Source organism: Ranitomeya imitator, chromosome 4, assembly GCF_032444005.1.
Source record: "Ranitomeya imitator isolate aRanImi1 chromosome 4, aRanImi1.pri, whole genome shotgun sequence".
Lineage (NCBI taxonomy): Eukaryota > Metazoa > Chordata > Amphibia > Anura > Dendrobatidae > Ranitomeya > Ranitomeya imitator.
In genome coordinates this window covers 663218618-663232020 of record NC_091285.1, presented here as the reverse complement: position 1 = coordinate 663232020, position 13403 = coordinate 663218618, and the positions used below count along the sequence as shown (strand labels likewise).

The window sequence follows — 13403 nt, the reverse complement described above, 5'->3', positions numbered from 1 at the left end:
GATTTGCAGGTGGTGACAGTGTGGCATATGATATTGCAAAGTCAAAGCTGGGATCGTTTCTAATTCTTGCTTGTTGGTGTATGAAGTCAACAAAAACGGAGAAGGGAGGGAATGGAACGCTGTGTTTGTATTTGTACGTGGAACCATGTGTGAGCCACCTCTCCTGTAGATTGTAGGGCAACTTCTGGACTATAGGGTTAACACCTCTGGCTGTGTCGAGAAATGCAAGTCCCTGTAGGTCGTCCTCGTATTTGGCAACTTGGACTTCCTTTAGCAAGTCGCTTAGCTCTCTAAGTTTCTGGAGACCTTTGTTAGATATTTTAGGAAAGTCATCGATTCTTTTGAACAAGGCTCTTTCTATTACTTCTGCTGAGCCGTAACACTCATCCAGCCTTTTCCAGATCTCTTTGAGGCCAGTCTCAGGGCGGTTTATATTAATGTCTCTGATCCTTACTGCGTGTTTGACTGACTCTTCTCCCAGGTATTTGACTAACAGGTCTATCTCTTCCCTGTGTTGTAGCCCCAAGTCTCTAATGACATTTTGGAAGGAAGCTTTCCAAGCTCTGTAACCTTCAGCTCGGTCAGTGAATTTCATGAGTCCCTTGGCAACCAGTTCACGTCGTGTGAAGAACTTGGCAAATTCTGTCGTGAACCGGTTGTCAGCAGAGTATACTGGTGATGGGTCGCCCTGATAGTGATGTGAGGTGCGTTCGTACCTGTTAGTGTCCTCATGGTGGCGCCAGCCGGTGTCGTATTGCTTCGGCCTGATGTACGGTGTGTCAGCAGGGTGATCCACGTTGGTTACCTGACGAGGGGCAAGGTAGTCATTAGCAGAGTTGTTTTGCCTCACATTTTCGAGTTTGTTTCTGTCCTGAGCCTCGTGACGACTCTCGCTCACTTTGCTGGAGGTGTCGTATTCTGGTTTTGGTACTGGTTCAGGGTTATAGTTTGGATCAGGAAGGTCATTAACATACTGAGATGTGCGTTGTGGTGAGTCTTGCAGTGGAAACTCCAGACTCGACGTACTGCTTTGGCTATGCAGCTTGGGATTTTGCGCGGCTTCTAGCGATTCTGCTTCGGCGAGGGCTGCGGCAGCTTCCCTTTTTGCAGCTAGGCTTTCTAAGGTGGCATCCACACGTGCCTTCTCTAACTGCGACCTTCTCTTTTGATCGGCTCTCTCTAAGCGCGACCTTCTCTCTTGATCGGCTCTCTCTTCATCTATGCGTGCTTTTTCTAATTTAAGTTGCATCTCTTGGTCAGCAAAGCTCGCTTGTATTTTGGCAGCTTCAGCATTTGCGCGGGCAATGGCGACAGCGCTGCTGATGGATGTTGTCTTTGAGGAGACGGAAGTAACAGATCTTGTCCTATGCGATTTGTGAGACATGGTGTCTTGGGAAAGTGCTTGGCTGTGCAGAGATTGCCGTAGCTGTATTTAGTCTCTGAGTAGCCGGTGACTTGAATCCCACTAGTTGGATGGCTGCCGTTTCACTGATGAATCCCACCAGTTGGATGATTGCCGTTTCACTGTTCTGTCCTCACTAGCTGAGGCAGGCTCATACGTAGCTATACAGTCAGCTAAACCGCTATACCGGGGTCCAATAAGGAGACTGTGGTTGAGTCTGTGCTTTATTAAACGTAGTGGTATATTGATGCGGTGAAACTGTGAACAATGATATACATAGTATCAGTGCATGGTATAGAACAGATACATAATACACATGATATACATTATGCATAACATTTAGAAGGCTAGAAACTGAACTGGGAGTACAACTGGCTAGGCTAGGCTAATATGGAGCAGAAATATCTAGAGGAAGCATAAAGACATACCGGCAATGCAATCGCAAGGGGGATGAAGTGAAGCATCTTTCATTGAAGGCAGACTGAAGAAAGTGAAAGGAAAAATGGAGGGAAATGGAGGCTGAGCTACCATAATGCATTGCAAAGGAGGAGGAGAATCAGACATGGATAATACAAAAACAAGATTGAACTGCCAACATAACTCTGACCGCTAGAGGGAGCCAAAGCATCACAGATGAATAAAGGCATGAATATATCAATACTGTATACTGAGGAAACTGCAATTATGCAAGCAAATAATCAGGGTAACAATATTAGATGGCGGAGACAGAACAGCGTGGTTGTTTGTAGGTTTTTGTGTTGACCGCAAAGCTATCTTTCCTATCCTCGGTCTATTCAGTAAGTCGAGCCTCGCTTTGCTAAATCTATTTCATCTCTGTGTTTGTACTTTCATCTTAACTCACAGTCATTATATGTGGGGGGCTGCCTTTTCCTTTGGGGAATTTCTCTGAGGCAAGGTAGGCTTATTTTTCTATCTTCAGGCCTAGCTAGTTTCTCAGGCTGTGCCGAGTTGCATAGGGAGCGTTAGGCGCAATCCACGGCTACCTCTAGTGTGGTGTGATAGGATTAGGGATTGCGGTCAGCAGAGTTCCCACGTCTCAGAGCTCGTCCTATGTTTTTTGCTTATTGTCAGGTCACTTTGTGTGCTCTGAACTTCAAGGTCCAATGTGGTTCTGAATTACCTATTCATAACAGTACTGGAGGCCCAAAGTACTATGCTTCTCAATAGAGGGAAAAAAGAAGTTCTGAGACCATGTTTTTTTCTTTGCACTGTGTTTTGCCTTTTTTTCCCCTAGACATTTGGGTGGTTCAGGACACAGGTGTGGTGATGGACATTAAAGGTCTGTCTTCATGTGTGGATCTTCTCACTGCAAGAGTACAAAATATTCAAGACTTTGTGGCTCAGAATTCTATGTTAGAACCAAGAATTCCTATTCCTGATTTGTTTTCTGGAGATAGAGCTAAATTTCTGAGTTTCAAAAATAATTGCAAACTGTTTCTGGCGTTGAAACCTCGCTCCTCTGGTGACCCAGTTCAACAAGTTAAGATCATTATTTCTTTATTACGTGGCGACCCTCAAGACTGGGCATTTTCCCTTGCGCCAGGAGATCCTGCATTATGTAATATTGATGCGTTTTTTCTGGCGCTCGGATTACTGTACGATGAACCTAATTCAGTGGATCAGGCAGAGAAAAATTTGCTGGCTCTGTGTCAGGGTCAGGATGAGATAGAGATTTATTGTCAGAAGTTTAGAAAGTGGTCTGTGCTCACTCAATGGAATGAATGTGCTTTGGCAGCAATCTTCAGAAAGGGTCTCTCTGAAGCCCTTAAGGATGTCATGGTGGGATTTCCTATGCCTGCTGGTCTGAATGAGTCTATGTCTTTGGCCATTGAGATCGGTCGACGCTTGCGTGAGCGTAAATCTGTGCACCATTTGGCGGTATTATCTGAGCATAAACCTGAGCCTATGCAGTGCGATAGGACTTTGACCAGAGCTGAAAGGCAGGAACACAGACGTCAGAATGGGCTGTGTTTCTACTGTGGTGATTCCACTCATGCTATCTCCGATTGTCCTAAGCGCACTAAGCGGTTCGCTAAGTCTGCCACCATTGGTACGGTACAGTCGAAATTTCTTTTGTCCGTTACTTTGATCTGCTCTTTGTCTTCCTATTCTGTCATGGCATTTGTGGATTCAGGCGCTGCCCTGAATTTGATGGACTTGGAGTTTGCTAGGCGCTGTGGGTTTGTCTTGGAGCCCTTGCAGTGTCTTATTCCATTGAGAGGAATTGATGCTACGCCTTTGGCCAAGAATAAGCCTCAGTATTGGACCCAGCTGACCATGTGCATGGCTCCTGCGCACCAGGAGGATATTCGCTTTCTGGTGTTGCAAAATCTGCATGATGTGGTCGTGTTGGGGTTGCCATGGCTACAAGTCCATAACCCAGTATTAGATTGGAAATCTATGTCTGTGTCCAGCTGGGGTTGTCAGGGGGTACATGGTGATGTTCCATTTCTGTCTATCTCATCATCCACCCCTTCTGAGGTCCCAGAGTTCTTGTCTGATTACCGGGATGTATTCGATGAGCCCAAGTCCAATGCCCTACCTCCGCATAGGGATTGTGATTGTGCTATCGAGTTGATTCCTGGTAGTAAGTTTCCTAAGGGTCGACTGTTTAATTTATCTGTACCTGAGCACGCCGCTATGCGGAGTTATGTAAAAGAATCTTTAGAGAAGGGTCATATTCGCCCGTCGTCATCGCCATTGGGAGCAGGGTTCATTTTTGTGGTCAAGAAGGATGGTTCGCTGAGACCTTGTATTGATTACCGCCTTCTAAATAAAATCACGGTCAAATTTCAGTACCCCTTGCCGCTGCTATCTGATTTGTTTGCTCGGATTAAGGGGGCTAGTTGGTTCACCAAGATAGATCTTCGTGGTGCATATAATCTTGTGCGTATTAAACGGGGCGATGAATGGAAAACTGCATTTAATACGCCCGAGGGCCATTTTGAGTACCTAGTTATGCCATTCGGACTTGCCAATGCTCCATCAGTATTTCAGTCCTTTATGCATGACATCTTCCGAGAGTACCTGGATAAATTCCTGATTGTATATTTGGATGATATTTTGGTCTTCTCGGATGATTGGGAGTCTCATGTGAAGCAGGTCAGAATTGTGTTCCAGGTCCTGCGTGCTAATTCTTTGTTTGTGAAGGGATCAAAGTGTCTCTTTGGTGTTCAGAAGGTTTCATTTTTGGGGTTCATTTTTTCCCCTTCTACTATCGAGATGGACCCTGTTAAGGTCCAGGCCATTTATGATTGGACTCAGCCGACATCTCTGAAGAGTCTGCAAAAGTTCCTTGGCTTTGCTAATTTTTATCGTTGCTTCATCTGTAATTTCTCTAGTATTGCTAAACCATTGACCGATTTGACCAAGAAGGGTGCTGATGTGGTCAATTGGTCTTCTGCTGCTGTGGAAGCTTTTCAAGAGTTAAAGCGTCGTTTTTCTTCTGCCCCTGTGTTGTGTCAACCAGATGTTTCGCTTCCGTTCCAGGTTGAGGTTGATGCTTCTGAAATTGGAGCGGGGGCTGTTTTGTCGCAAAGAGGTGCGGATTGCTCGGTGATGAAGCCATGCGCCTTCTTTTCCAGGAAGTTTTTGCCTGCTGAGCGAAATTATGATGTTGGCAATCGAGAGTTGTTGGCCATGAAGTGGGCATTCAAGGAGTGGTGTCATTGGCTTGAAGGAGCTAAGCATCGCGTGGTGGTCTTGACTGATCACAAGAACTTGACTTATCTCGAGTCTGCCAAACGGTTGAATCCTAGACAGGCTCGTTGGTCGCTGTTTTTCTCCCGTTTTGACTTTGTGGTTTCGTACCTTCCGGGCTCTAAAAATGTGAAGGCGGATGCCCTGTCTAGGAGTTTGGTGCCCGACTCTCCGGGTTTGCCTGAGCCGGCGGGTATTCTCAAAGAGGGAGTAATTGTGTCTGCCATCTCCCCTGATTTGCGGCGGGTGCTGCAAAAATTTCAGGCTAATAAACCTGATCGTTGCCCAGCGGAGAAACTGTTTGTCCCTGATAGGTGGACGAATAAAGTTATCTCTGAGGTTCATTGTTCGGTGTTGGCTGGTCATCCTGGAATCTTTGGTACCAGAGATTTAGTGGCTAGATCCTTTTGGTGGCCGTCTCTGTCGCGGGATGTGCGTTCTTTTGTGCAGTCCTGTGGGATTTGTGCTCGGGCTAAGCCCTGCTGTTCTCGTGCCAGTGGGTTGCTTTTGCCCTTGCCGGTCCCGAAGAGGCCTTGGACACATATCTCTATGGATTTTATTTCGGATCTCCCCGTCTCTCAAAAAATGTCGGTCATTTGGGTAGTTTGTGATCGCTTCTCTAAGATGGTCCATTTGGTACCCTTGTCTAAATTGCCTTCCTCCTCTGATTTGGTGCCGTTGTTCTTCCAGCATGTGGTTCGTTTACATGGCATTCCAGAGAACATCGTTTCTGACAGAGGTTCCCAGTTTGTTTCGAGGTTTTGGCGAGCATTTTGTGCTAGGATGGGCATTGATTTGTCTTTTTCCTCGGCTTTCCATCCTCAGACAAACGGCCAAACTGAACGAACCAATCAGACCTTGGAAACATATCTGAGATGTTTTGTTTCTGCTGATCAGGATGATTGGGTGTCCTTTTTGCCGTTGGCTGAGTTCGCCCTTAATAATCGGACCAGCTTAATAATCGGGCCAGCTCGGCTACCTTGGTTTCGCCGTTTTTCTGCAATTCTGGGTTCCATCCTCGTTTCTCTTCAGGGCAGGTTGAGTCTTCGGACTGTCCTGGTGTGGATACTGTGGTGGACAGGTTGCAGCGGATTTGGACTCATGTAGTGGACAATTTGACCTTGTCCCAGGAGAAGGCTCAACGTTTCGCTAATCGCAGACGCTGTGTGGGTCCCCGACTTCGTGTTGGGGATTTGGTTTGGTTGTCATCTCGTTATATTCCTATGAAGGTTTCTTCTCCTAAGTTTAAGCCTCGTTTCATTGGTCCGTATAGGATTTCTGAGGTTCTTAATCCTGTGTCTTTTCGTTTGACCCTTCCAGATTCTTTTTCCATCCATAACGTATTCCACAGGTCATTGTTGCGGAGATACGTGGCACCTATGGTTCCATCTGTTGATCCTCCTGCCCCGGTTTTGGTGGAGGGGGAGTTGGAGTATATAGTGGAGAAGATTTTGGATTCTCGTGTTTCGAGACGGAAACTCCAGTATCTGGTTAAGTGGAAGGGTTATGGTCAGGAAGATAATTCCTGGGTCTTTGCCTCTGATGTCCATGCTGCCGATCTTGTTCGTGCCTTTCATATGGCTCATCCTGGTCGGCCTGGGGGCTCTGGTGAGAGTTCGGTGACCCCTCCTCAAGGGGGGGGGTACTGTTGTGAATTCTGTGATCAAGCTCCCTCCTGTGGTCACAAGTGGTACTGCGGCTTCTGAGTTTCCTTCCTCAGGTGATGAGGTTAAGTCGTTAGGTGCTGCTCTATTTAACTCCACCTAGTGCTTTGATCCTGGCCTCCAGTCAATGTTCTAGTATTGGTCTTGCTTCCTCCTGGATCGTTCCTGTGGCCTGTCTGCTCAGCATAAGCTAAGTTCTGCTTGTGTTACTTTTGTTGCTATATTTTCTGTCCAGCTTGCTTTTATTTGTTTTTCTTGCTTGCTGGAAGCTCTGAGACGCAGAGGGAGCACCTCCGTACCGTTAGTCGGTGCGGAGGGTCTTTTTGCCCCTCTGCGTGATTGTTTGTAGGTTTTTGTGTTGACCGCAAAGCTATCTTTCCTATCCTCGGTCTATTCAGTAAGTCGGGCCTCGCTTTGCTAAATCTATTTCATCTCTGGGTTTGTACTTTCATCTTAACTCACAGTCATTATATGTGGGGGGCTGCCTTTTCCTTTGGGGAATTTCTCTGAGGCAAGGTAGGCTTATTTTTCTATCTTCAGGCCTAGCTAGTTTCTCAGGCTGTGCCGAGTTGCATAGGGAGCGTTAGGCGCAATCCACGGCTACCTCTAGTGTGGTGTGATAGGATTAGGGATTGCGGTCAGCAGAGTTCCCACGTCTCAGAGCTCGTCCTATGTTTTTTACTTATTGTCAGGTCACTTTGTGTGCTCTGAACTTCAAGGTCCAATGTGGTTCTGAATTACCTATTCATAACAACCGTACCAATGGAAGCAGACCTAGCGAAACGCTTAGTGCGCTTAGGACAATCGGAGATAGCATGAGTGGAATCACCACAGTAAAAACACAGCCCATTCCGACGTCTGTGTTCTTGCCGTTCAGCTCTGGTCAAAGTCCTATCACATTGCATAGGCTCAGGTCTATGCTCAGATAATACCGCCAAATGATGTACAGCTTTACGCTCACGCAAGCGTCGATCGATCTGAATGGCCAAAGACATAGACTCATTCAGACCAGCAGGCATGGGAAATCCCACCATGACATCCTTAAGGGCTTCAGAGAGACCCTTCCTGAAAATTGCTGCCAGCGCACATTCATTCCACTGAGTGAGTACAGACCACTTCCTAAACTTCTGACAATATATTTCTACCTCATCCTGACCCTGACACAGAGCCAGCAAGATTTTCTCTGCCTGATCCACTGAATTAGGTTCATCATAAAGCAATCCGAGCGCCAGAAAAAACGCATCAACATCACGCAATGCCGGATCTCCTGGCGCAAGGGAAAATGCCCAGTCTTGAGGGTCGCCACGTAACAAAGAAATAATGATTTTCACTTGTTGAACAGGGTCACCTGAGGAGCGAGGTTTCAAAGCAAGAAACAATTTACAATTATTTTTGAAATTCAGAAACTTAGATCTATCCCCAAAAAACAAATCAGGAATTGGAATCCTAGGCTCTAACATCGGATTCTGAACCACAAAATCTTGAATGTTTTGTACCCTTGCAGTGAGATTATATATACAAGAGGACAGACCTTGAATGTCCATATCTACACCTGTATCCTGAACCACCCAGAGGTAAAGGGGAAAAGAGAGACAAAACACACTGCATAGAAAAAAAAATGGTCTCAGAACTTCTCTTATCCCTCTATTGAGATGCATTAATACTTTGGGCCACCTGTACTGTTATGACCTGGTGGTAAGGACAATAATGGACCTGGTGGTTAAGAGCACACGGAATGACCTGATAGTTACTAATAATAAGCAAGGAACCACAAACAACTATGGGACATCATGTTAGTACACCACATAGTAATCGACATAACCCATAGTATATAACAGGACGTATACGGACACACTGAAGTCCACAAAGAGAACACCACAGGAATAGATCAGTGTACAAATGTCCAGAGACTGACACTAATAGTAAATGCAAAAGTTTATTAAACATATACAAGGGGATCAATAAATAGCACACATGGAAACAGGGGTAACGGACACTCCCACAAATAGCACTGGCAGGGAAGGGGCATGTAAACCAATACAGAGAGACAGTAAATATTTATACCCAAGCGTAAAAAATATCCATATTGCACAGTGGCCAAGTCTCCAGTACCATACCTTATCGTATCACAGGTTCACATACGCGTTCCCGCCCTCCCCGACGCGCGTTTCGGAAGCGTGGAGACTTCCTTCCTCAGGGGGCATGGGACCACAAAGAGCCACCGCCAGATAAAGGCATAAACCGGAAGTGTGCGCCGGCCGCGGGTAGGCGGCGCCTCTCTGGCCGGCCGGCGCACACTTCCGGTTTATGCCTTTATCTGGCGGTGGCTCTTTGTGGTCCCATGCCCCCTGAGGAAGGAAGTCTCCACGCTTCCGAAACGCGCGTCGGGGAGGGCGGGAACACGTATGTGAACCTGTGATACGATAAGGTATGGTACTGGAGACTTGGCCACTGTGCAATATGGATATTTTTTACGCTTGGGTATAAATATTTACTGTCTCTCTGTATTGGTTTACATGCCCCTTCCCTGCCAGTGCTATTTGTGGGAGTGTCCGTTACCCCTGTTTCCATGTGTGCTATTTATTGATCCCCTTGTATATGTTTAATAAACTTTTGCATTTACTATTAGTGTCAGTCTCTGGACATTTGTACACTGATCTATTCCTGTGGTGTTCTGATAGTTACTAATAATATAGGATTGCTCCTAACGCTCCCTATGCAACTCGACACAGCCTAAGAAACTAGCTAGCCCTAGAGATAGAAAAATAAAGCCTACCTTGCCTCAGAGAAATTCCCCAAAGGAAAAGGCAGCCCCCCACATATAATGACTGTGAGTAAAGATGAAAATTACAAACACAGAGATGAAATAGATTTAGCAAAGTGAGGCCCGACTTACTGAACAGACAGAGGATAGGAAAGGTAACTTTGCGGTCAGCACAAAAAACTACAAAAAGACCACGCAGAGGGCGCAAAAAGACCCTCCGCACCGACTCACGGTGCGGAGGCGCTCCCTCTGCGTCCCAGAGCTTCCAGCAAGCAAGACAAAAATCAAAATAGCAAGCTGGACAGAAAAATAGGAAACCAGAGAAAAACAAGCAGGAACTTAGCTTCTGCTGGGAAGACAGGTCACAAGAACGATCCAGGAGAGAACTAGACCAATACTGGAACATTGACAGGTGGCATGGAGCAATGATCTAAGTGGAGTTAAATAGAGCAGCCAGCTAACGAATTAACCTCGTCACCTGTGGAAGGAAACTCAGAAGCCGCAGCTCCACTCACAACAACCAGAGGAAGCCCATGGACAGAACCAGCCGAAGTACCATTCATGACCACAGGAGGGAGCTTGACAACAGAATTCACAACAGGGTTGGGGCTACAGTTAGGGTTGGGGCAAAAGTTAGGGTTAGGGTTTGGATTACATTTACAGTTGGGAATAGGGTTGGGATTAGTGTTAGGGGTGTGTCAGGGTTAGAGGTGTGGTTAGGGTTACCATTGGGATTAGGGTTAGGGGTGTATTTGGATTAGGGTTTCAGTTATAATTGGGGGGTTTCCACTGTTTAGGCACATCAGGGGCTCTCCAAACGCGACATGGCGTCCGATCTCAATTCCAGCCAATTCTACGTTGAAAAAGTAAAACAGTGCTCCTTCCCTTCCGAGCTCTCCCATGTGCCCAAACAGGAGTTTACCCCAACATATAGGGTATCAGCGTACTCATGACACATTGGACAGCAACTTTTGGGGTCCAATTTCTCCTGTTACCCTTGGAAAAATACAAAACCGGGGGCTAAAAAATAATTTTTGTGGGAAAAAAAGATTTTTTATTTTCACGGCTCTGCGTTATAAACTGTAGTGAAACACTTGGGGGTTCAAAGTTCTCACAACACATCTAGATAAGTTCCTTGGGGGTCTAGTTTCCAACATGGGGTCACTTGTGGGGGTTTCTAATGCTTAGGTACATCAGGGGCTCTGCAAATGTAACGTGAGGCCTGCAGACCAATCCATCAAAGTCTGCATTCCAAATGGCACTCCTTCCCTTCTGAGCTCTCCCATGTGCCCAAACGGTGATTCCCCCCCACATATGAAGTATCAGCGTACTCAGGACAAATTGGACAAAAACATTTGGGGTCCAATTTCTCCTGTTACCCTTGAGAAAATAAAAAATTGGGGGCGAAAAGATCATTTTTGTGAAAAAATTTGATTTTTTATTTTTACGGCTCTAACAAACTAGGGAAAAAGCCAAGGGGGTGAATACTTTCGCAAGCCACTGTATGCCTATGAGACTGTTAGTTTGGGTCAGAGTTCCACAGTTGGTCAGTACACTGTGATCCGTAAACGGACGTGTAAACGCAGCCTTAGAATATGGCTAGAGAGACTCGCAGCATCATAAACTAGTAAAACCAAAATAAAATAAAAAAATTATCCTCACCTGGCCCTCACCTTTTCCCTGCAGCACAGCCCTTTAGCGCCGACGTCATAAAGTCACATAATCCCCTTCCAGCGCCATCATTAAAAAAATTTGAATTCAGGCAATTTTTTTGCAAAATGTAGGACAAATTTGATTGCCTTGAGCTGGTTCACTCATTTCTAGTGAAAAGGTCTGATTCACAGCCAGCATTCCAGGTCAGCACAAAAAGGTCCTTGAAGGTCATTGAGGTTGGAGTTCAATACTTTTATATGAAATTTTGAAATAAATTTTGTACAGCCCTTGGGTTTATTAACTGGGCATTGTTACCTGTGCACTATGTGGCAGCATGGAGTTGGTTATAATTGTGCTTAAATGAAAAGATCAGGATACATAGGAGGAAAGTGGGACACTAAATGTTTCCTGTTATCCCATCCGGGTTCAGGGGAGAACCCTACATCTAAAAAGTATAGGAAAAAAATGGGTTTTTGTTTCCTAATGACGGTGAGGTGATAGATCTCTATATCAAAAGGTTTTTTTTTATTTGTGTAAGATTGCTACATATTTCAGGTTGGAATTGAGTTGCCCGTTTTTGATGAAGATCATCTAATTAGAGAAAAGAAACAATAAAGTCCAAAGAGATCTCCATGCCATTATGGGAAAGCAGTGCCAATCAAGACAAATATTTCTAGAGTTATGTTATGTAGTAGAGTTGGATGTATTGGTTCATTGATGATGTGAACTATGGGATGATTGAAATATCTCCAAGAATGAGAAGTTCTAATTGATCTATCCATTATTCTTCACAGGAAGCCGCCAAGTTGCCCATTCCTCCTGTCTGCTCGAAGATAGTCTTCTTATCTGTTACATTGGTTGTATTAATTCTTGCATATACATGTGACTGGAGGACTGAAGATGAAAAGATTTACTCCAGGGTTCCTCAGAGGGCCATCACCCCCTTTTATCCGTATGTCTTAGAAGAAAAGGAGAAATGTAAAGAAGGGGCACCATTCTTATTATTGCTCATTCCTTCAGCTCCTCAAGAGGTCCACACCAGAAACATCTTGCGGAACACCTGGGCCAATGAATCTTTGGTCAATGATGTCCATATCATTAGGCTTTTCCTCTTGGGAAGGTCGAAGAGTCACGATGAGAAAGTGATCAGAGAAAGTCACCAGTTTCATGACATCATAATGCAAGACTTCTTGGACTCTTACTACAACTTGACAATCAAGACTTTGATGGGCATAGAGTGGGCCAGTCGTTTGTGTCCAAAAGTAAATTACATCATGAAAATCGATTCAGATATGTTCTTCAACCCTTGGTTTCTAGTGGACAGAATCTTGCAGCCTCAAAGTTCACCCAAGAAAAACTTTTTTACGGGGATGATTGTGCATAATGGTTTACCGCACAGAGAAAAGGACAATAAATGGTACATGTCCACCAAAACCTACTCCAAAAAGTTCTACCCACCCTTCTGTTCGGGAACAGGGTATGTTTTTTCTGGGGACATGGCAAAAAAGATATACTTGGCGGCAGCAAGTATGCAGATATTCCCTTTTGAAGATGTTTTCGTAGGAATGTGTTTACAAAAATTAGGAGTCAAAATCTTTGAACTTTCAGAAAAATGGTTTATAGGAGAAAGCGTTTCTTATGACAGGTGTAAGTTCACGAGGCTCGTCACCGTCCACCGCTTTACTCCAAAGGAACTGTTGAACATTTGGCCTGATTTTTCGGTAGCAGTGGAGACTTGTAGCAAGAATTGACTTGATCTTCATGCAAATCACTGTGTCAAATACATAGATATATCCTCTGCAGAGGTCTCATATGACAGACCCATACCCATGAGAACTGTGTGTGCCATCGAATGGCTCTTATGAGGTACAATACCTAATACAGCATTAAAAAAAAAAAAGATTTCCAGGACTGATGCCTCACTATAACACAAGAGGCATGCAGATGTAGTGGAACATCATTTTCATGCATTGAGCAGAACCTTGTGGTCGTGAATAGTGATGAGCGAGCATGCTCGGGTGTTCTCCGAATATCTTGGGCATGCTCGTAGATTATGTTTGAGTCCCCGCGGCTGCATGATTTGCGGCTGCTAGACAGCCTGAATACATGTGGGGATTTCTTAACAGGCAATCCGTGCATGTGTTCAGGTTGTCTAACAGCCGCAAATCATGCAGCTGCTGGGACACATATATAATCTACG

At 45.2% G+C, this 13403-nt stretch overlaps 1 protein-coding gene across 1 annotated transcript in view; it reads left to right on the top strand.

Moving 5' to 3' along the window:
* The window catches only part of LOC138674665 (beta-1,3-galactosyltransferase 1-like), a 77848-nt gene extending 64760 nt beyond the window's left edge, over positions 1–13088 (top strand). The window contains exon 2 of the mRNA XM_069762479.1: positions 11998–13088. Coding sequence (XP_069618580.1) covers positions 11998–12954 — 957 coding nt within the window. The 3' untranslated portion in view covers positions 12955–13088. The remainder of the gene's footprint in view (positions 1–11997) is intronic.
* Positions 13089–13403: the final 315 nt, after the last annotated feature.